General features: G+C 33.4%; 2 protein-coding genes across 5 annotated transcripts in view; both read right to left on the bottom strand.

Annotated features, from left to right (window-relative positions):
• The window catches only part of LOC115890416 (cAMP-dependent protein kinase type II regulatory subunit), a 45,108-nt gene extending 29,255 nt beyond the window's left edge, over positions 1–15,853 (bottom strand). The window contains exons 1-2 of the mRNA XM_030910645.1: positions 15,122–15,853; positions 3,954–4,236 (exon numbers count right to left, since the gene is read on the bottom strand). Of these exons, the coding sequence (XP_030766505.1) occupies positions 3,954–4,236; positions 15,122–15,356 (518 nt within the window). The 5' untranslated portion in view covers positions 15,357–15,853. The remainder of the gene's footprint in view (positions 1–3,953; positions 4,237–15,121) is intronic.
• A 704-nt stretch (positions 15,854–16,557) lies between these two features.
• Positions 16,558–17,425, bottom strand: LOC115890397 (dynein light chain Tctex-type). 4 transcript variants are annotated; one of them, XM_030910626.1, is made up of 2 exons: positions 17,313–17,324; positions 16,558–17,230 (listed from the first exon to the last, which is right to left on the bottom strand). In XM_030910626.1, exon 2 carries the CDS (start codon positions 17,224–17,226, stop codon positions 16,864–16,866), a length of 363 nt encoding a protein of 120 aa, XP_030766486.1. In that variant the 5' UTR covers positions 17,227–17,230; positions 17,313–17,324; the 3' UTR covers positions 16,558–16,863. The 4 variants fall into 4 exon arrangements, with proteins under 4 accessions (XP_030766486.1, XP_030766484.1, XP_030766485.1 ...); XM_030910624.1 differs by lacking the exon at positions 17,313–17,324 and adding an exon at positions 17,346–17,425 and having other exon boundaries at positions 16,564–17,232; XM_030910625.1 differs by lacking the exon at positions 17,313–17,324 and adding an exon at positions 17,346–17,422 and having other exon boundaries at positions 16,564–17,244.
• Positions 17,426–21,292: the final 3,867 nt, after the last annotated feature.

Raw genomic sequence — 21,292 nt, 5'->3', positions numbered from 1 at the left:
TTGGATTAAATTTTTTTGTTTATATAATAAAATATATATTTAAAGCCCTTTCTAAGTTAAAAATAAGTAATATGGAAGTTTTTTACTGGAACTAATTTAAGGTAATGTTCTCTTCATATAATTATATAAAAATATGCTAAATTCCTAAATTATTTATATGATTAAATTTTCTTTATATTATTTTTTTTGTATTATATACAGGATGAGTCAAAACTATATATTATATTTTTCTTTGCTATTTCAAATGGAACACTGTATTTTATATCATAAATCAACAAATCTTTTATCCAACTTTTGTTTTGTTAAGATCTATATCCCAGATTAATAGTTATTGGATTGTTCTCAATAATTGTCTCTTTGAGAATAAACATGATTTGTTTTTCGCAATTTTTATTAGTAGGTTTGTCGTTAAAAGTGATGTATCTACATATTTATCAGCGACAAAAATTAAGAATTAGATGTCTAAAATAATTTCCTAATTATTTTTTTACTTAGCGTATCAGTAAATATTATTTATTTTATCGCTGCAGCTGAAAATAATTTCTATTCCAAAAGAGGACATTACTGTATAAATATCGATTATTTGATTTAAAAATTATTTTCAAAACAAAGTTGGAAAAAACTACGTTTATGTCATAAAATGTGGAGTTCTCTTTGAAATAATCGAGAAAAACCCAACATCTAGTTTTGACGCCACCAGTATATATCATGCATTACCAGTGCAGTTGACGCGCTAAAATTCAAAATAAATTCTTAGTTATAAATCGTTTGTAAATAGTTCTATAAGTCTTTTATCGTTATTGTTTTTGTTAATTAGTGTTAAATAAATAGTGTTTAAATAAATTGTGACTTTCTATCCACACGGAACCGACGAAAAACGTAACAATATGTATATCATACTTTACGCAAAATTGTAAAATTTCCAGGGATTTTGTGCCTAAACGGTTGACTTCCGCGAAAATTTTCATAGAACCTTTTTTATAGTAAATTTTATTCTCTTTAATTTTTCTCTCTTCAAATTTTTACGAAAAACGCATAGTTTTCGAGATATTTACAAAATACCGATTTCGGGCGCCATCTTGGCAAGATGGCGGCGCCGGCGGCAAGTCTGGATATATGCATTTTATGGATTTTAGTTAGGGACCCCAAAACCTCTAAACCTGCAAAGTTTCAAAACTTCCGGACTTTTTTCCAAGCAGGCCCCTTTTTTGATCCCCTATGACTGAACTATAAGGCAATTTTAATAGTTGCTATGAAAAAAAATAATTGTTTATTGCACAATCGGGCAAAATTCAAGATAGAACTATATTTCGGAAAGCTATTTGTAACAATGTAAGAAAATGCAGTGAAACTATTAAGTGGATACGTCACTCAGTTCAGTTGTAGACAAAACAGTGCTATAAAAAAGCACTTTTTTTCCAAACACAAGTTATAATAGCCAATTACGTAATATCTACTGAAATAAAAATTCATTGTTCTCTCTGGTAAGCCACCAGTGTTTGAATAACATTAAAATTCAATCCACTCTGCTATTTAATATTCAGAGTCGTTTTTTACCAGCGAGTTATTATTAGACTTACAAAAGGCAGGAAAAGTTGAATAAATTTAGATTTAATATGCGATGGCATATCTACTGATAAAGAATAGATATAGGCAACATACATGCAAATAAAAATATAGACCTAGAGGACAGCTACAGGTTCAAAAACTGAAAATTATTAAGATATTTCTAATGTAAATAAAAGACGTAAAACAAATGCAAGACCGCAAGAATCTTGCATGCTGGCGCGTCTGTTTGGTTTGATATAAAATATAGGTTTTTAATAAAACTCCTCGGACTAACGTGTAGGTAAGTGTTGATAATTTTTTTTTTCAGCTTAACATGCTCATTGTCGTTCTCCTGATTTTAGGTGACAGTAAAGGATCATCAAATCAAATTGAATTTTATATTTTCCTTCCTATTTATCCTTTCTAAATATCAACGAGATGAGCCATCGGAAGAAAGGGACCATAGTACAAAACAGAAAGGTGATCTTTTTTCTTTCCACTTCGGATAGTCGTGTTCGGCATTATGCTTCTGAGAAATATAGACAAACAAAGAACAACAATATAAAGCATCCCAGAGGAAAAGAGACTCAATACCTGTATGTACTCTCTCTGATATTTATGAACGTTACAGCAAAGTATTGTTGTAAATGTCATCTTTTTGATCGACCTGAAAACTTGTAGCAAAAAGATGACACTTTCAACAATACCCTGACAGATATCAGAGACGATACAGGTTTTTCCTCTCTTTTCCCCTGGAATACTTTTAATTTATTATTCTTTGTTTATCTAGATTTCTCAGAGCACTATGAACGAACTCAGCTTGTATGTTTGAAACAATCGTCCAGTTGGCTTAAAAATGATGATCGTAGACATTTCCCATATAATTTTACTTTCAAAATTATGATATATCTTTTATTTCTAAGCCATCTATGACGCCATTTTTTTCAGTTTTGTTATAATTAATTTTGTCTGTTGATCTACTTGTAACATTATTCTTTTAATTTTATTAATTTATTGTGGTGAAATTAATTTCTGTTGTATATTTGATATTGATATTAAACATATTTTTAAAAAATGGTGTATTTTTTATGGTTTTGTGTATGTCATAATTAAAAATAAATGAAGAAATAAATTTTTTTATCTTTTTAAACTTCCCGCCATGCGTGACAATTTAGTCCGTAGTTCCTACAAGCGAAATTGAGGGCGCTAGTAGCAGTAAACTTGTCAACAGTGTCAAATTTAAACGTCAATTTCACTTTCCAATATTTAGCAAGGCGCTCGCACTTCTTCTTGTGTATGTGTTTTGTGGGTCCCATATTCGTCGCCGGCGTGTTTTGGTTGCGTTTTTAGAGTGCACGCAAAATACCCGACCCAAAACCGAGAATACGCTTGCGCAAAGCTTTGCGGCATTTATTGTTGGGGTGTACGTAGACGCTTGCGCATCCTACAGACATGAATCTACGCTACAGAAGGAACGCTAGGAACTATCGGAAACAAGAAATAGCCATCTGATCTGATAGTCAAGCAGTATTAAAGCGATCAACTCAGTAACCATCAATTCGAAGTTGGTCAAAGAATGCTTAGAAAAGCTAAACAAATTAAGCAAAGAAAATAAAGTCCTATAATACTCTGGGCAGCCCACCAAGGGATAGAAAACGCAAACGATATAGCTAGAAAAAGAGTGAACACTCCACTAATGGAACCAGAATCGTTCTGCTTTCCAAGTGGAAACCAACTTAAAACAGATCTCAAGAACCTGGAAGACTCCATCTGAAACCTGGAATGGGACTCCTCCAACGATCTAAGGTCCGTATTTATAGCCGCGTCTCGAAAAGACAGACAAAAATAACAGGCTACTAGGCGCGTGTATACAGGCGATGAAACGTAAGCCTGTTATTTTTGTCGGTCTTTTGCATCTCGTAACTGGTGTCGCGTTTTGAGATTCGACTATAAATACGGGCCTAAGACACTCTAGGAAATTTCTCAGGGCTTACGACCGAGAAAAATCAAAGAATTTTCTTGATTTAAGTAAGAACAATCTTAGGGTTGTCACGGAGTTTTTAAGAGAACACTGTCTCCCCAATTGACACATCAGAAGATTGAAGCTAAGAAAGAACGGCGAATGCAGATTCTGCGGGGAAAATGGGGAAACACCAGAACACCTCATCACTGAGTACGACAAACATTGGTACATAAACTGTGGTACGACTGATATCGAAGATGGAGAACTACACTCTGTAAAACCGTCTCGCATACTGGCTCTTGCCAAAGCCCTCAAGAAAGGAGAACACAATATTGTATTAATAAGATCGCGGTGATAAACTTCTCCTCTCCCAAACAATCTACAAGGCCACTCTCGTTCATCACTATTTTCTACAAATCGAGCTGTAAAAATGGCGGCTCACTTTTGGATGACGTAGAAGTTATCGCCGTCGTCGCCCTGCTTGATCACCAGCTCGTCCTTCTGCACCTTCCGCTCGAACATGGCGTCCAGCACGTCGTTCATCTGTTCCTTTTCGAGGGCGCGGAACAGCAGGATGTTCCGCACCGCCTCGGAGAGCCGCTGGCGCTGCTCGTCCGACTTGGGGAATATGGTGCGGGTGCCGTCGTCGTCCTCGTCCTCTTCCGGATCGTAGGTCTCGGCGAACACGGACTTGCGCCGGTTCTGGAACCGGCCCACGGGTGGTTCTGCAAAAAAGAGAACAATGATACTCATGAGTAGCTTTGTATACAGGGTGTTTCAAAAAACATGCGCTATTTTTCCTCACGTAAAAATAAAATTTCAACACAGATCCGATTCTGCTTTGTTTCGTAGCTACAAGAGGTTAGTTTTCATGTTTTTTAATTTATTACACTCAGATGCAAATTTTATTTTTTTACGCGAAAACGGTGCGTCATACCAAAAAAAAGCCAAGAGATCAAATTTGTTCCAAATTTAATGAAGATTTTAAAAATAATTTTTATTTTAGAAAAAAAAAAGCAGTGGCGTACCATTTTTTTTCTTCAATAATATTTAGTTTAAATACCGTAGGGACGCCACTGATGAAAATTAAAAAAAGTTAATAGCATCAAAAAATGTCATTTTATGGTAAAACAACGTGTACCAAATTTAGTGATTTTCGTTCAACAGGGCTCTGAGATATTAAAAAAAAACTTTTTTTAGGGGCGAAATTCAGGTGGCTGTAAGTCCGAAAAGGGGGGCTACTGGCCAAAAATAAAAAATACGGGTCATCTATTTTCACCTACTTCAAGAATCTATGACCAAATTTTGTTGCATTAATTTCCGGACACCCTGTATAAATAAAACTAAATATCGGGTGCGTCTCAAAAGTGGCTCACCCCTATAACTTTTTTATTTTTTCAGATAGGAAAACAACGAGATTTAGTATTTTGGTATATAGTGTTTAAGAGTTTTTCCGAAAAAGTCACCGGTATTTAAATAAAAAATATTTTAATATTTGAGGGATAGTTTCACCCCCTTAGAATTGGAGCTTCGAAAAATCCCTTCTTATCGAACCTCTACGCCCTAAAGTCAATCTGTTTTCCAAAAATCCGCTTTTTACGTCAAGCGCTTTAAGCAGGATCGTGATTAATCAATGACCAGATTTTTCGAAACACCCTGTATACATTTTTAAAAATTAAAATATGTAAAAAACAAAATAAAATAAACGTGTTTAAGCGTTTTTTCGGAAACGACCGTTTTTTAAATAAAAAATAATGTAATATTTGAGGGGTGGTTTCACCCTCTTGGAACTGGGATTTCGAAAAATCCCTTCTTATCGAACCTCTACACCCTAGAATCAACCTGTATGCCAAAATTGAGCTTCTTACGTTGAGTGGTTTGAGCAGGATCGTGATTAATCAGTATGTCAGTTAGGGCTGCATCGAGTACCGAGTAGTTTTGTAGTAGTTCATTGCTTTATGCCAAGAACGGTAAACTAATAGGATTGTTCATCCTCATAAGACGTACATTCGCCTCTTCCCGCGCTTCAGCTGACAGTTGTGACGTCATTGTAACCCTTGTCAAAGCCTTCGTGGCCTTGTCATGATAGTGTGTATTATTAGTTGCCTATGGTAAACTTATAAAAATAACAGCTGAGAAATTTTGAGTTAATTATTTTGTCAATTTTAAATGTGAAAAAGGTGTCTTTAAAGTTTTTAGAGCTATAGAGTGTATAAATACGTTCATTTTGTGTTGTGGATTGTGACAAAGTGCATACTAAGTGCCCACGATTTTGTTTATTAATTATTTTAAAGCAAAATATGGAAGTACTCTAAAAAGAATGCTTGCAAAAGGTGATGCTGGGAACTGCTGTTCTTAAAAATGCATTATCCGAGTATTTAATACGATTTATACAGTTAATTTTCTATACTGCACATATATAAGGTGTTTAAATAAATAAACTAAATAATGAACGTTCTGCATTCGGTAACCAATAATGCACGTGTGTGTATTATTGGTTGCCGGATAAGGACTAATAACCATGACAAGGGCTACAATGACGTCACAAAGCGAGTAGTTTTCGCATGCACCTGGCGGACACTTTTGGCTGAATGAGCAGTTCTATTAGGTTAACTGTTCTTGGGGGTGAGCCACTTTTGAGACGCACCCGGTATATGGTTGTGAGTAAAGTAGATGTCGGCGAGACCTCACTATTGTTGAATGAAGAAATGAGAGCCAATCGCAGGTTGCGATTGCGATTTTAAAATCGCTGCGATTGAATCGCAGTTTGGGTTAAAATTGCAGATCGAATCCCGAATAAAAGTACAGTAATCAATGAATGTCATGGTTTATTTTGTTGACATTTTCTAAGCGCCTTTATAACCTAACTATCACTGCAGTGGTATTTAAAGTTTAAATGTCACGAGAAAAAATATTCATTAGATATTGTATATTTCATGGATACTAAGCGGATAACAAATAATTAATTAAAAACATTAACTTAAAATCAATTTTAGGAAGTACCTATCTCAAGAGTATTTCAAAAAATATGTATTTTTAATGATTTTATTAAACATTAATTAATTTAAATTATCTTCGATTTAAAAATTCTTTTCAGAAAAAAAACTTTTTGCAACTTGTGATAATAGAAAATTAAAAATAAATCTAAAATATCTGTTTTTACAAATTTTAATTATTATTTATTTAGTGGGCTCTACATTTATCTCAAGTATTTAATTGACTTAAGATTATCGAAGACTTAAGAGCCAAAAACAGCAATTTGTGTCAGAGAACTTTTCATATTAACCATATTACAAACATCTACAAGTAGGTACACACATGAAAAAAATTGAAGTGCCCGTCTTTCATTTAAAAATAATTTATTATTAATCATACCTAAGTATTTATTAATTTTAAGAATCTGTAATTTACTTTCTGCTTGATTTAGACTAATTTTATTAAATCAAAATTAAATAATTCAGGGCGAACTGTCATTGTCAAGCGCTTCAATGGCAGGCTCGAAATTAAATGTTATTTCTCTAGCCTAGTATGACATCGTTTTCGTTTAATTACACGGAACACAAGACGTGAGGAGACGTATGTTGGTGTCTACCGTTGTTTAAGTTTTTACTAGGTCAGACATAAGAGCACAGAATATCTAGCTACGCAACAGAAAAATACTCGAAATGAAAGAGCTAAAATTGCACAAATAAAATACTAGATGGCGCGACAATATCATAATCAGAATATAATCAGGAAATTTTCAACTTTCGGTTTTGGATCGACGTAGATCGACGGCACGTCGACGGCCTTGAAGCTCGGCTACAAATGCACAGTTGCCAGATTCAAACAGACTTTAATTGGCCTCCCATTCTTTTTCTGGTGTATAATAATTCCTTTATATTCTTCGTTTCTTGTCAGATTTTAATTATTCGTTTGGCTTTTAAAATAGTTTTAATTTTAAGTATATTATTAGAAAACATAATATGCTCTCAAAATACATTTTTAATATACACAACTTTATTATATTAACTAAGAAAATAACTTTAACTACCTTTAAAATTAATAATATACAGGGCGCTTGATAGTGATATTTATTAATGCTGAAACGTTAGTAATGAAATATACGTTTAATAATAATGGAAATGATTTATTAAAATGCAGTACAAAAATGTTAATTGACTAAAAAATACTATAATAACAATTTTTTTCTGGGTGTCTACCGTTGTTTAACTTTTTACTAGGTCAGACATAAGAGGTCAAGCTGACCTAGGTAGATTTTAAAAAAGTGACAGTACAATTAATAATATATTAGTTCATATAATATTTGCAAAGTCACGACAATAAATTAAAATTCATAAAATAAATTAAAATACTTGATTAAACAAATCCTTATAAAGAAACACAGAGTATTTCAATCAAATTTGGGCCCAATCGAACGCCAGGAAATGGTATCGTAAATAGACTACATTATGGTACCCCTTGATATGCTTCATGGTACCATAATATTGCAATGTCATCAAAAATACAGCAAGTATTAAAGAAATATGAGCCCAATCGAATTATCAGGAAGTATTATCAAAATATGGTTACTATATTAAGATAACACTTACTATAAGTATATATGCATCATAGTAGATGCATCATAGTACCATCATATTACAATGTCACCGAAAATACTTACTATACTTAAGTTAGAGACTAATCGAAAAAGCCTCAGGAAATGTATCAGCGATTAGTACTATTATGGTACCTCTTGATATGCTTCATGGTCTAGACTTGCAATCAATCGACTGGCTAGTAAAGGATCTGGCCAGGTAAGGGTGTCCCAGATTAAGAAGAATAATATTGCAATGTCATCAAAACGGTATACTCGAGGATATATCAAATATGAGCCCAAATGAACGTCAGGAAGTGGTATCATAATATGGTACTATAGAAGGTACCGCTTTATATGCATCCTAGTACCATCATTTTACAATGTCAAGAAGATACTTACTATACCAAGTATAAGAAGAATCGAACGCAACCGAGTAATGGTATCGTATATGGTACCTCTATCACATATGCTTCAGCAAATTCTGTGTACTATTATGGTACCTCTTGATATGCTTCATGGTACCATAATATTACAATGTCACTGAAGATACGTAATATACCAGGTTTAAGCCCAATCGAACGCCATGTATCGTAATATGGTACTATATTACAGTATCACTTGATATGCTTCATGGTACCATAATATTGCAATGTCACAATTTACACATAAAATGACAGCGATTTCCATTTCATAGCCATCGCTAACGCCGTTTTTTCCTGATCATACGGTATGAACACAATCGAACGTAGCACTGTCCTGGCTGCGTCGCGTCAGGGGCGGGGCTACTCTCCTGGAGTGCCAGGCCACAGCAGCAATGTGGTGGGCAATCAGGAAGCAGGTAGACTCCGCCAAAGACGGGGCCAGGAGAAGGCCGTAGAACAATACTTATTATATTGTCGCCGAATTACAATCAAAAAGGCTCAGGATTCAGTTAGAATCAAAGGTCAGGAAGTGATTTTAATTCAGCACCGTGAGGATTTAACTACAACTAACATGGCGAGTTAAATACTTAAACGTTTGAAAAACTGAGCTCTAATTCATTTTAATATGCTGGAACATGCGATGTAGCAAATTTGAAGCTAGGCTTTATCAGGAAATATTACAATATAAATTACACAATGGCAACACTGCATAAAATTCTTTTAAATTTATCGCCCTCTGTTATGTAGTAGTGAAACTACCGCATCAAAATATCTGATTTGGAGACAGGCTTTTAAAGCCTGTCTCCTTTTGAGACCTACGATTTTATACATGTAACGAGGCTTCTGTTGCGTAGCTAGATATTCTGTGCATAAGAGGTCAAGCTGTACGTACTTATTACCTTTATTTCAGTTCCAATACTACTTGTAGTTCATATAATATTTGCAAAGTGCAGTTTTAATTAAATTTTAAACATTTAAAATCGATAAGTGAATAGAGATATTTATTATACAGGGTGTTTCAATAAACATGTGCCATCTCTCGTGAGGAGAATCCTCACGTAAAAATAAGATTTATTTTTTATATCAACATAGGTCCGATTCTATTTTATTTCAAAGCTACAGGAGATTAAAGACTTCTTTTTTTTCGAATTATCATAATTTTTTCCAAGTATTTTTAGCAATTTTGAGGGTTAAAAGTTACTATAAGTATTACATATTTTAGTACACTGCTATAGTTAGACCAATCATCACTTATGGAGCACTAGAATGGTGGGAAGCGGTACTTAAAGAGACTAATAGAAAAAGCCTCACAAAAGTACAGCGATTAGCAGCCCTAGGTACCACTGGAGCAAGGAACAACACAGCGCAAGCTGCGCTAGAAGCAATTCTAGACTTGCAATCAATCGACTGGCTGGTGAAGGATCTGGCCGCTAAGGGTGTCCTAGAAAAGACTTTTTAAAAGTTATGGGGGAGCCAAGCAATTTATGGTGACGAGTTATAGTGCCCGAGTTAGAGTTTGGAAAAGTAAGTGCTACTTTATGTTAGTTGAAAAAAAGTCACAAAAGGCATTTACATTATCATGTTCTTTAATCTGTGGAACCAGACCAACTTACGGTAACTCGAGGATATTGCCAGTGATAGGGAAAATCATGGTGAACACGAGTCCACATCTGCTAGACCAGAAAACGGACTATATGCTCACCAAACATGATTTTGCAGAAAAGATAAGGACTCGCCTCCCGACAAACAAGAATGGGACAGCAAAAAGAGTAATGAACACTCAAGAGATAGCAGTCATACACAGATGCTTCCTGCAAATTCAGGGGAGCACAGGTCTCGACAGTTGACATCTTGTCAAGGAAACTAGACATCCCACGATCTTTGAGTGTGTTATCGGATGGCTGTAATGCTCTACAAGCAGAGGTTTACACATAAAGAAAGCGGCTAGATGTATACGAAGAAACAAATTGTTGATAGACCAATAGGGGATATAGTGATATACTCTGACATTGGCTATTTAGAAGCATCACCATGCAATCAGCGAGATCGAAAAACTGTGATGGAATGCCGAGAAGCACTGTCCTGGCTGCGTATCAAAGGCAAGCAGCAAGAGACGTGGCAACACCGTGAGGACTGCGCAAAATCTTAGATTAGACTATAGCCCATTTCTCTGAGACAAAATAGATAACTTAATCTAATTCTTAAAAATGTCAACATATATTCTCAATACGCGTGCGCTATTGTAGAATTCGATACCAATTGAAATGTAGAAATCAAGCGACCAAAATATCGCATCTTATCGATATCGTTGCTGCACGGAGTGCAAATCTATAGAATTCTGACGATATGCAACATTCTACGTGACTCAAGGGGTCCACTGCTGAACTCTCCGTATCATAGCCGGGTAATTTTTTATTTTAATGAAGCTATAATTAAATTAAAAATATATCAATATTTATATAATAAAAGTTATATAATTTATATAACTTTTTTATATTTATTAAGATTGTTAGGAGAGGTTTTTCTTAAATAAAAGTTTAGAAAAACACGTCTTAGAGTCCAAAAAGGATAAAATAATAAAATACCATGTTATAGAAGAGAATTTTATAATCGAAATTACGTAATTTTGAAATTATTAAAAAAAATATTAATTTTAGTCAAACATTTACAACCCCTAATATTAATCAAAAACAGGATCTATTCTACAAAGATATAATAGAATCGGCGACAGGGAGAGAAAAAAAAAATTATGATTGATTGTAATTTTTTTTCTGGTTAAAATGATGTCTTATTTATGTAAATTAGAGAAAACATAAATCTGTTCCATTAAAAGCAAGGAAGGTGATAGGAAGTGGATAAAATGAAAACTACATTTATTTAACTCGGTACTGTCTTTATTATACCAGGTGCGTCCCAAAGTGGCTCATCCACCTATTTTTTTATTTTTCAAATAAAAAAACAAGATTTAATATGTTAGTATATGACATAGATTAGGGATTGATTGACGCATTCAATTGTTTTTGGTCATTTCCTGTTGATTGACGCATTCAATTGTTTTTTGGTCATTTCCTGTTTCACCGGAAATTACTATAAATTTTAATTTTTGAATGGCACCCTCGGTATATTTCTACTTTATTCGATAGAAAATGACACTCTGAATAGAATGACATATCATATGTCAACTTTTGACATTTTAAACATAACGACAATTTGACTCGAAATACCACGTGTGTGGTATCAATATATTCATAAAAAAATGCTTTTTCCAAATATGCTAATGAGTCACCCTTGTTCAATTTGAAAAAATTGACATATATGATTAAAAATACGATTTGTACATCTTTTAACCGGCCTAGACAAGACACGAAACCTATTAGACGATCATAACTATTTTTCCAAGGCTCCTTGATTAAAACTTAGTGTTTTTAACAACACCATGGCACCCTGGATTGAAATTTAAAATACGATTTGTTTTTAAGCGACAATGTCAAAAGTTGACATATGATATGTCATTCTATTCAGAGTGTCATTTTTTATCGAATAAAGTAGCAATATACCGAGGGTGCTTTTAAAAATCAAAAGATGTAATCATTTCTAGTGAAACAGGAAGAGACCAAAACAACTGAATACGTCAATCAATCCTAATTTATGTCATATACCTACTAACATACAAATCTTTTTTTATCTGAAAAAATAAAAGTTATAGGGGTGAGCCACTTTTGAGACGAACCCGGTATATTAAAAAATATTGTTTCATAATGTAATATCATTTTAAAATTCTTGTATGTTATTTTAGATTCTGAAGATAATTTTAGAATAAACCGGAATATATTTTTAATAAAAACATTATTAATTGTTAACAGGTTATAATAATTATGATTTTGTTACAAAAACCTTTATATAAATGATTATGTAAGAGAAAAAATTTTACATTTTACTAAAATATTATCTAAATAAGCGCCCTTCTACAACAACGCCACTGACTCCTAATGGGTAAATTGAGAGTTGCCTACCAGTCGAAAGTCGTTTCAAGACATAAATGGATTATTTAAGTCAAATTTCTTACAAATTTGGCACTGGCGAACCATATTTTATAGTTCTTGAACAGAAAAAGTAAATAAAATAAACACTTAAGGACTACAAGCTAAGAAAATGCGTTAATACAGCCGGGGACATAGCGGCAACAAAGCTTTACCGCACACGTGCGATGCGTACTACAAGGTAATAAATGAATGAATAGGCGACCTCGCTTCTAATCGGTGTTGCCGAAATGTAAAGAACTTATCCTTTTTAAATAATATCCGACTTATAATTTAGTAGTATATAAGGACTATTTAATACATCTATGGCATATTAAAACCTACTTTATTAAAATGTAGTATTAATATCTCAATATATGTGTATAACAAGAAAAAAAATATTGATAATATTAAAGACGTGACAACATAGGCTGGATTAGGAAGGCTCGGTCGACTGTATTGTTTGTCCGCGTTTAGATGTAAATAGTGTAGTCTATATTTTGTTTTAACCCTATGCTAAGGCCAGTGGTAGATAGCAAAAAAACAAAACAACTACCAGAGCACAAAAAGGACCTAGTACGCATAATTGTAGGTGTCGTCACTGGAAACTGTCCCACGGGGGACACCCCCCCACGGGGGAAACCTCGTAAGATGGAAAGTTTCCGACGACGACTACTGCAGAGAATGCGGAGAGAAAGAAGAAACCATAGAGCACCTGCTGTGCCACTGTCCGGCACTGGAATACCGACGCTTTAAAACTGTAGGGCAAGGTTTTTTGGAGGGACTAGAGGAAGCAGCAGAAGCCAACATCAGCGACATCGGGAACTTTGCAAAGAGCTGGAAGTGCTTTAACGCAAAGAAAGAATGAGAGGAAGGTTTGGTAAAACAATACAGGGGTATCGCAATGGGCCCAATGCCTCCCAGTGAGGGATCAAATATGATCCCAAACCCCAGCAACCTAACCTAACCTAACATATTTTAGTACTAAAAAGCCTCCACAGATTTACCATGGACTAGGAAGCGGAAATATTTTTCCAAAAAAAAAAAACATGTGCGCCACTGATTTGTTTTTCTTGTTAGCAAAATAGTTAGGCCTTTTATTGTCGATTAAAAGTTGTATCTCGATATCTTGTCGATTTCGATCTCCTTGATGAGATAAACGCAATATTATTAATCACAATTAATAAAATTAATAAATTATTTATTTAAATTATTTGATTATTAAATTTTATTAAAATTTATAACTCTGATGTTCAGTAGTGCTACCTACAGCAAATTTAAGAAAAAAATTATGGTATTTAAGAGTTTTAACATGTTGTAACTTCAGAACTGTGCATTTCCGCACCCATGTTTATAGGAACTTTTTTTCATATTTTTTTATGAGGAATCAATGAGTACTTATTTATACACTTTGGCTAGTTAATGACATTAAATTTTTTTAAAGGTTGCCATTATTCTTGCATTAAGGCAAATTAATAAAATCTCTTCACGGAGACTGACATCGACAAAATATCAAAAGACTTTTAATCGGCATTAAACAGAATAGATAATTTTGCTATCAAGAGAAAAAAGTCAGTGGCGCACATGGTTTTTTTAGAAAAATGTTCCAGTAACTTCCTTGATTATATTATATATAGACAAGGGTAACTTTAACCCTCAAAATGTCATTCGAATCGCTAAAAGCACTTGGAAGAAAAATATAATTAATAAAAAAAATTAAGACCTAAGAGAATTTTTAAACCCCCTGTAGCTACAAAACAAAGCTGAATTCGACCTGTGTTGATTATTGTAGAAGAAATAAATCATATTTTATCATGAGGAATCTCCCCACGAGACATGGCACATGTTTTTTGAAACACCCTGTATTTGCAAAATGCAGTTTTAATCAAATTTAAAAGATTTAAAATCGATAAATTAATAAGGGAAATTTCTTATATGTATAATTTCCTTTTATCAAAAAAAAAATCAGAAATAACATTTTAAATAGAAAGTGAAAAAAATAAGTTTTAACTTCTCAGCAGCTTGAACAGATTCCCGTGGTGTAAAAATAAACGAAACGGAATTAATAGCGCTCTAATATCTCAGATGGTGTTTATTTTGCATGAGATACAGAAGTATTTACAATTAAATAGTGCGGTTTATAAGAATGTTTGGCATGGGATCAAAACCGCGTTTATTATTTTAGAATTTACGCGGTTCCATAAAAAATCAACAAATTATATCGTTCAAATTGTCTTGTAAATTTGCCAGGCAGCGTTACAGATATATATCTAGCTAGCCACGATTATTTCTTTTTATATTATATAAAAGGGTTAATAAAAACAATCAGGAGATAATTTTTTTTAAATTAAAATATTACTTTTTGTAATTGAAGGGTCCAGAAGAAAATCTTGATAAGCGCCAATTTCTTAATTTAGAATTTTACAATATTATAGTAGGTCTAAAGTAGCCCTGATTTTCAAAGGCTATCGAAAAAAAGCTACCAAATACATTGCATAAAAAACGTACAGACCAAGTTGGTCTAGACGGACTTTCGTTTTAACTGACAGGCAAACCTGACCGCTAAAAGTAGGTATTTTAATTCACTTACCCTCTTCTCTAGACAATGTTGATTCATCCTCCGGGGACAGATTGTCTGAGGGCCCGGCCCCTTCGAACAGTAACGAGGAGCACCTGGCGTCCCTTAATCTATTGAAATAATCCGCGGCATAGGAAATAACATCGCCGGGTTGCTCCAGTAAATAACTAATCGTGAATTCCAGCAAAACTTCTCTGAGCTCGTCGGGAACCTGTACGCGGGTTCCCACACTTCCTCCACGACTCATACTTCCTTGTTTTTTCGTAATTTTGAATTAGTTTTTGGTGCCGAATGTGCTCAAAAAACCGAATACACACACGAAGTCTCGTGAGAGATTACTCTGTTGAATGTCACTACTAGTAAAACACAGCCATATAATTGAACCGTCAAATCACGTAGTTTTCACTCACGATAGGTCAAGTTTTCACACAGAAAAAACAGGATTTCGACAGCGTACCAACACTGTGGTAATATTCTAAAATAAAATACAGTTTTTGTATTTATTCCCGGAGTCACAGGACTCGCCGATGTGATCAAGCCACCTCCGATAAAAGCGCGACTGGAAACTGACCTACTTTAAATCGGCGCGGTCGCCCAAACTAGACGGTTTCCTACCGATATCTTTTTCACAAACGGTCTCGCTAGTATTTCATTGCTTCTTCGAATTTTAAAGGCGTTTCTAAAAACGGAAACCCTTGTTTCGATCAATGATTAATGATCGGTTAGCGGCTCGAAGACTGACAGTTTCCTGACACTGACAGGACAGGTGGGAAAATGTTTTCTGCGCGTTGTTGCCACTACCTATCGAATATCCTAATGATTGAAGAATACAAGAACCAATACCATTTTATGCCAATACCACCAGAAAGAAAATTGTTACGAGTTGAATCCAAAGCTATAATATTCGGCTAGTGCCGTTTCAGAGGGTTAATATACCAACATTTTTTGACAACGTAAAATAAAACTACAAATTATTGAGTCTACCCTGTATACTATTTTTACATGTTTTGAATAACATTAGAACGGCACTGATAAACCGGAATTTAAATCGGCCATATTAGGTCCCCCTCGCCATCGATCTAAGTTTTTTGATAATGCTCTTTCCTTAATATTTTTATTCAAAGGGTTTATAAACTCCCGGATATCTTGTCACATTGGGCGCGTTCAGGGACGGTCAGCGGCTGAGTAAGCGGTTTCCCTAAACGGTCTCTTTTTACACGCAAAAACAATCAGCCGCTGAGTAAAATACTCAGCGCTCGGTCAGCCGCTGTGTTCCCTGAACGCGCACATTGGCAACGTTGTACTTTTTTTTAAGCGAACTTGGGAGCTTATCGTTCGATAAATAAGATAAAAAAATTAATAAATTTGTATAGATTTGTAATTCTGGCTTATCTCTCTATCAATGGGGTGTAGTTCAACATAATTTCAGTATATTTAAAGGCCAACTATTTTACATAATAAATTTATTTAGTAAATAATATGTGGAATTTAATAATTTACTTAAAAATACCTACAATAATCGTAAAAAAAAACTTAAAACTAATAAACTTAAATCTATAAGGCATAGCTTAATGATATTCTAGCATCAAAAGGTCTTTACAATTAAGTTATTTATTTAGTAGCACAGAAAGAATTCTTAACGTATGTATTAGTCAGCAAAAAAAACATTTAAATTATAATTTGTTGTGTATGCTAAGTGTTTAACAGTCAAAAAGCCTTTTGATTTACCTACAACAGAGTATCTAAAAACAACTTTATATAGCTAAACCATATACAGATACAATACAAAACATGGTTTTATTTTCCCAGCGTACTGTACAACTGCCATCGGTGTTATTATCCCAATAGCATGAGCTAGCCGTATGTAAACCAGCTCCATTTTTCTGCATTATAGTGCAAGTTACGATATATTTGTACGGTTTCATTAGTTTGGTCAATTCAGACGTACAAGCTTCAACTACCGCAGTTGTCCAGCCGTTAACTTTATTTTGCTGATAACTATTGCCTCCAATCACTGTTTCTATGGCATCCTTAATAATTTTGCTAACATCGTCTACGACAAACTGGCCTTCCTCTTGCAAATCTTGGTCAAGTGTATCTTGGGGATTTTTGTCCATTATTCTAAAATATAACCTAAATATATAGAAATATGCTCTGAGATCAATTTGTTTATTAATAAAAATATAACGAAATATGGACTTACAAGAGGCTTATTCTAAAGAGCCTATTATTGTCTTAAAAATTAACTATCCTAGTAAAATAAATAACAGATTTTTTCTAAGTAAATCTGTCACTGTCAACATAAAAAACCACAGAAAAAAAAATGACGTTGGAAAAGTAGAGCTGTCTAAAATATCGATATTTAAAAAAGTATATGATTATAGGCATGCTTGGAGCGTTTACAGTACGTCTGTCCGTTCTGTAGCTTCGGGGCAAGAACGGTAAACTAATTATTAATTAACTAACTATTAATATTAAGGTTAACTGTTCTTGGCTCCGGGGTATCCGTGAGAGGGGAAACGATATTTTCTCGATGTTTTTCGTAAAAAATTAGACGACGCGTCCCATCAATAAAAATTCGACAAATTTGCAAGTAGCCAATAAAGTGAGTGGGCGGAGCGATTTGCGGTGACGCACTCGTCAAATCGCCGTATAAAATATATTGCTGTTTATTTAAATGTTTTTTGTCCGCATTCCTTTCATAGACACAGATCCAGCAGATGTACTGTACTGTATGCTATTCTTTTTTTACGAATTAATGGAAAAAATTCACGTAAAACGTAAAAATAAAAAAAAACGCAAAAAAGCTAATAAAAAACGGTAATGGTGTGGATCCGGTGGCTGACCTTGAAACGAGTTTTTGCTGCATATAGTCACAGACACTACGCATGCGCACATCTTCTATGTTGCCAGATTGTAAGTTATTTTGGAATTATTTTCAGTAGAAAACAAATATGTGCTTTTCAGTATTTTTTGTCAATATATACCGCATGATCGAAAAAACGGTGTCCAGTTGGCTGGGAAATGACGATTGAGGACATTTCCCATATAAAATAGTTTCCGGAATACATTTCGGACCACCCTGTATTATAAACCCGTCATGCGTTATCTCTTGTTTTTAACCAGTCTTATTGGTTTATGTCAAAAATGACAGAGCAAGTTTTAATATGACTGGAGTGACGGAACGATAAACGACGGACGGACGCAGATGCGTATGGATCTTTGAATAAGAAGACTAAGGAAGGAGCATATCAAAAATCTTAGGTACACCGCGATGGGCCTCAAATATGGCCGACTTAAATTCCGGTTTATCAGTGTCTTACATTTTATTTAAAAATTGTAAAACTATGATGTAGGGTAGACGTGGGGTAGACTCAATAATTTGTTGTTTTATTTTACGTTGTGAATAAATGTTGGTAGTTATTAAAATTGTTATAGAAATATATAATTCTAATAAAAATAGATAAGTTATAATAAGTATTTATTAACACAAACATCCGATACGCTACTGAAGCAGGTAAGTCAAATTAACGTATCTAAATTCTTTGACATCTAATCTTTGACAAGTAATAAATAAAAGCTAAAATGCAAGAAAAATATATAATTTAGTTAATTTAAGTGAATTTCATAAATGATCGGTTTACTACACGTATGTATATTATATAGTCACTTACTAGCGAAAAGTTGTTCCATTATTTCACTCAATTTTTTGCCGAGATCTACCGCACGCTACACAACCAACTATTTTAGAGTCTTTCGATAAATCGCGATAGTGTCAGTGTTAATTTAAGTTCTGCCACAATTTCCATCTAGATTTACTACCTTTATACAACTATCAGTAGTAAAATAAATAATAAATAACAAAAATAAGCTCCGTAAAGACTGACAAATCCACAAAATTTCAAATCAAATTCAAATGTGTCAAATGAATCGTCAAACAGAACTGTCAAGGATCCCCACCCTAGAGAGCTTTTATGGTGCCTTTTCCGCCCACCATGCATGAATACATGGATAGCATTATGCTCCTTCCTTAGTCTTCTTATTCAAAGGTATGGATTCGACTTAAGATTTTTAAAACTTGTCAAGCTCTTGTCATATTAAAGGTTATTATTTGTGTCAAATTATGTCAAATATCCAGTGTTCTGGAAACTGATAACTATTTGCGATATTGCATTTGCATTTTGGTTTCTATTATTACGTGTTTTTTAAAGTTAAGTGTAGGAAAAGTCAAGGGAAAAGTAAGTATAGACTTAGAGAGTTGTATTAGCCACCAATAAAGTTTGTACCATCTCGTATATGGTACTAAAAACTGGTGTAGTTGTAAAATATAGACGTCAGTTAGTTAAATAATAATAGCCTTTTGGTACTATAGAAAGATAAAGTCAAAAGATACTGGTTTAAAACAATTAATATTAAAGTAAATAATCTACTTTTTTTAAGGTATAAAATTCAGTGTTTGTAAATTATTAAAATTATTATTAATCTAATATTTTGTTTTATTTATGTTGTGTTTTATTTATTCCTGTGCAATGTTAAAACTTTTTTATTTGTACATGTTATATTGATATACAGGGTCCGGCAATAGTGCGTCGGGCATCTGTAGCTCCTAGAATTAAAAACTTGAGAATTTTGTTTAAGTGCAAACCTAAACTATGTATCAGGATGTATTTCAGGAAAATATTTTAACTTCTATAGGGTGGCTTAAAAAAGTGTGAGTGGACCTGGATGATTTTTTTTTAAATGGAACACCCTGTATATTATTGCATTTTTGGCTTCCTTTCACATCACTTTACATAACCCTAAGATATGAATAAATATATTTCGATAGTTTCAGAGATATTAAAAAATAAATCAAAAATATATATTTTTCAGTCCTTCTTAAAAACAATAGTAAAAATACAAGAACTGTTCTGAAATCAAAACTATATTAGGTATTTACTTTACATCGTCTGTACTTATTTTGCTATAAATATGAAATCGTAAATTATACAGGATGTTCAAAATTCTACGCTAAACTTTCGAAAATATAAAATAATTTTTCTTCGATTTTTTAAATGGAACACCCTGTATATTATTTTTTCAGTAGACGAAGAATTAAAAAATAAATATTTTTTGTATTTAGAGTATTTTAAAACTTTTAACGGTTTCGCAGTTATTGGCGGTTTTATATTTCATATGGCATTTTCCACAGTAAATTTTAATCAAAGCCACCCAATGATTTTTCTCTCGATTTTACCATTGAAAGCGCCATATGAAATAATACTGCGTGTATCTGCGAAACCGTTAAAAATTTTGAAATACTCTAAATACAAAAAATGTTCATTTTTTAACTCTCCATTTAATAAAAAAATAATATACAGGGTGTTCCATTTAAAAAAACAAAGAAAAATTATTTTATATTTTAGAAAGTTTGGCGTTGAATATTGAACATCCTGTATGATTTACGATTACCATATTTATAGCAAAGTAAGAACAGACCATCTAAAGTAAATACCTCATAGGTTTTGATTTCAGCAGATGATTATAAACTAAAGTACAATCAGCAAGTTGAGCGTTTATATACTCGCCCAGTGGGTACCGAGTGGGCGCGTGGCAAAAACTAGCCAACCGAGTCAGAGCCAACTGAGCGTAAAGTTAGATTTCCGGCCACTAGATAGTAGGAACAAAGAACTTGAAGGAATTGTACCGTTGTCTCTGTTCATTGCTATCTTTACATTTATTAATTCTGATGCTTTCATATGCATCTAATTGCCTGTAATTTGAGACTTGTTTAATTAATTTTAGAATTATTAAGTGATCTATACAATGCCTCTTTATCAATCAATATGTTCGGCAACGCAAGATTTATCCGGTCTACCATATCTTATCTGAGCTAAATGTTCTTTAAATCTAGTTAATATTGATCTTATAGTTTGCCCAACATATTTCTGATTACAATCTTTACAAGAAATTTCATAAATACCCGACCTTTCCAGTGGAGATGTTTTATCCTTTTGATTACCTAATAATTGTTGTAATTTATTATTAGCACTATACACAGATATTCCGTTCTTACTGGACCGACTCACAGTAGTTCCCTCCCTTATAAAAATTTGGCCAAAACTCAATATATCGAAAAAAATTATTTTGATCATATATGATCAAATATTTTATAATCTATATTTATAATTGGACATTCTTAAA

Source organism: Sitophilus oryzae, unplaced genomic scaffold, assembly GCF_002938485.1.
Source record: "Sitophilus oryzae breed Bouriz unplaced genomic scaffold, Soryzae_2.0 scaffold_864_pilon_pilon, whole genome shotgun sequence".
NCBI lineage: Eukaryota > Metazoa > Arthropoda > Insecta > Coleoptera > Curculionidae > Sitophilus > Sitophilus oryzae.
The sequence above is the reverse complement of the archived record's forward strand: the minus strand, read 5'-3'. Positions and strand labels throughout refer to the sequence as shown.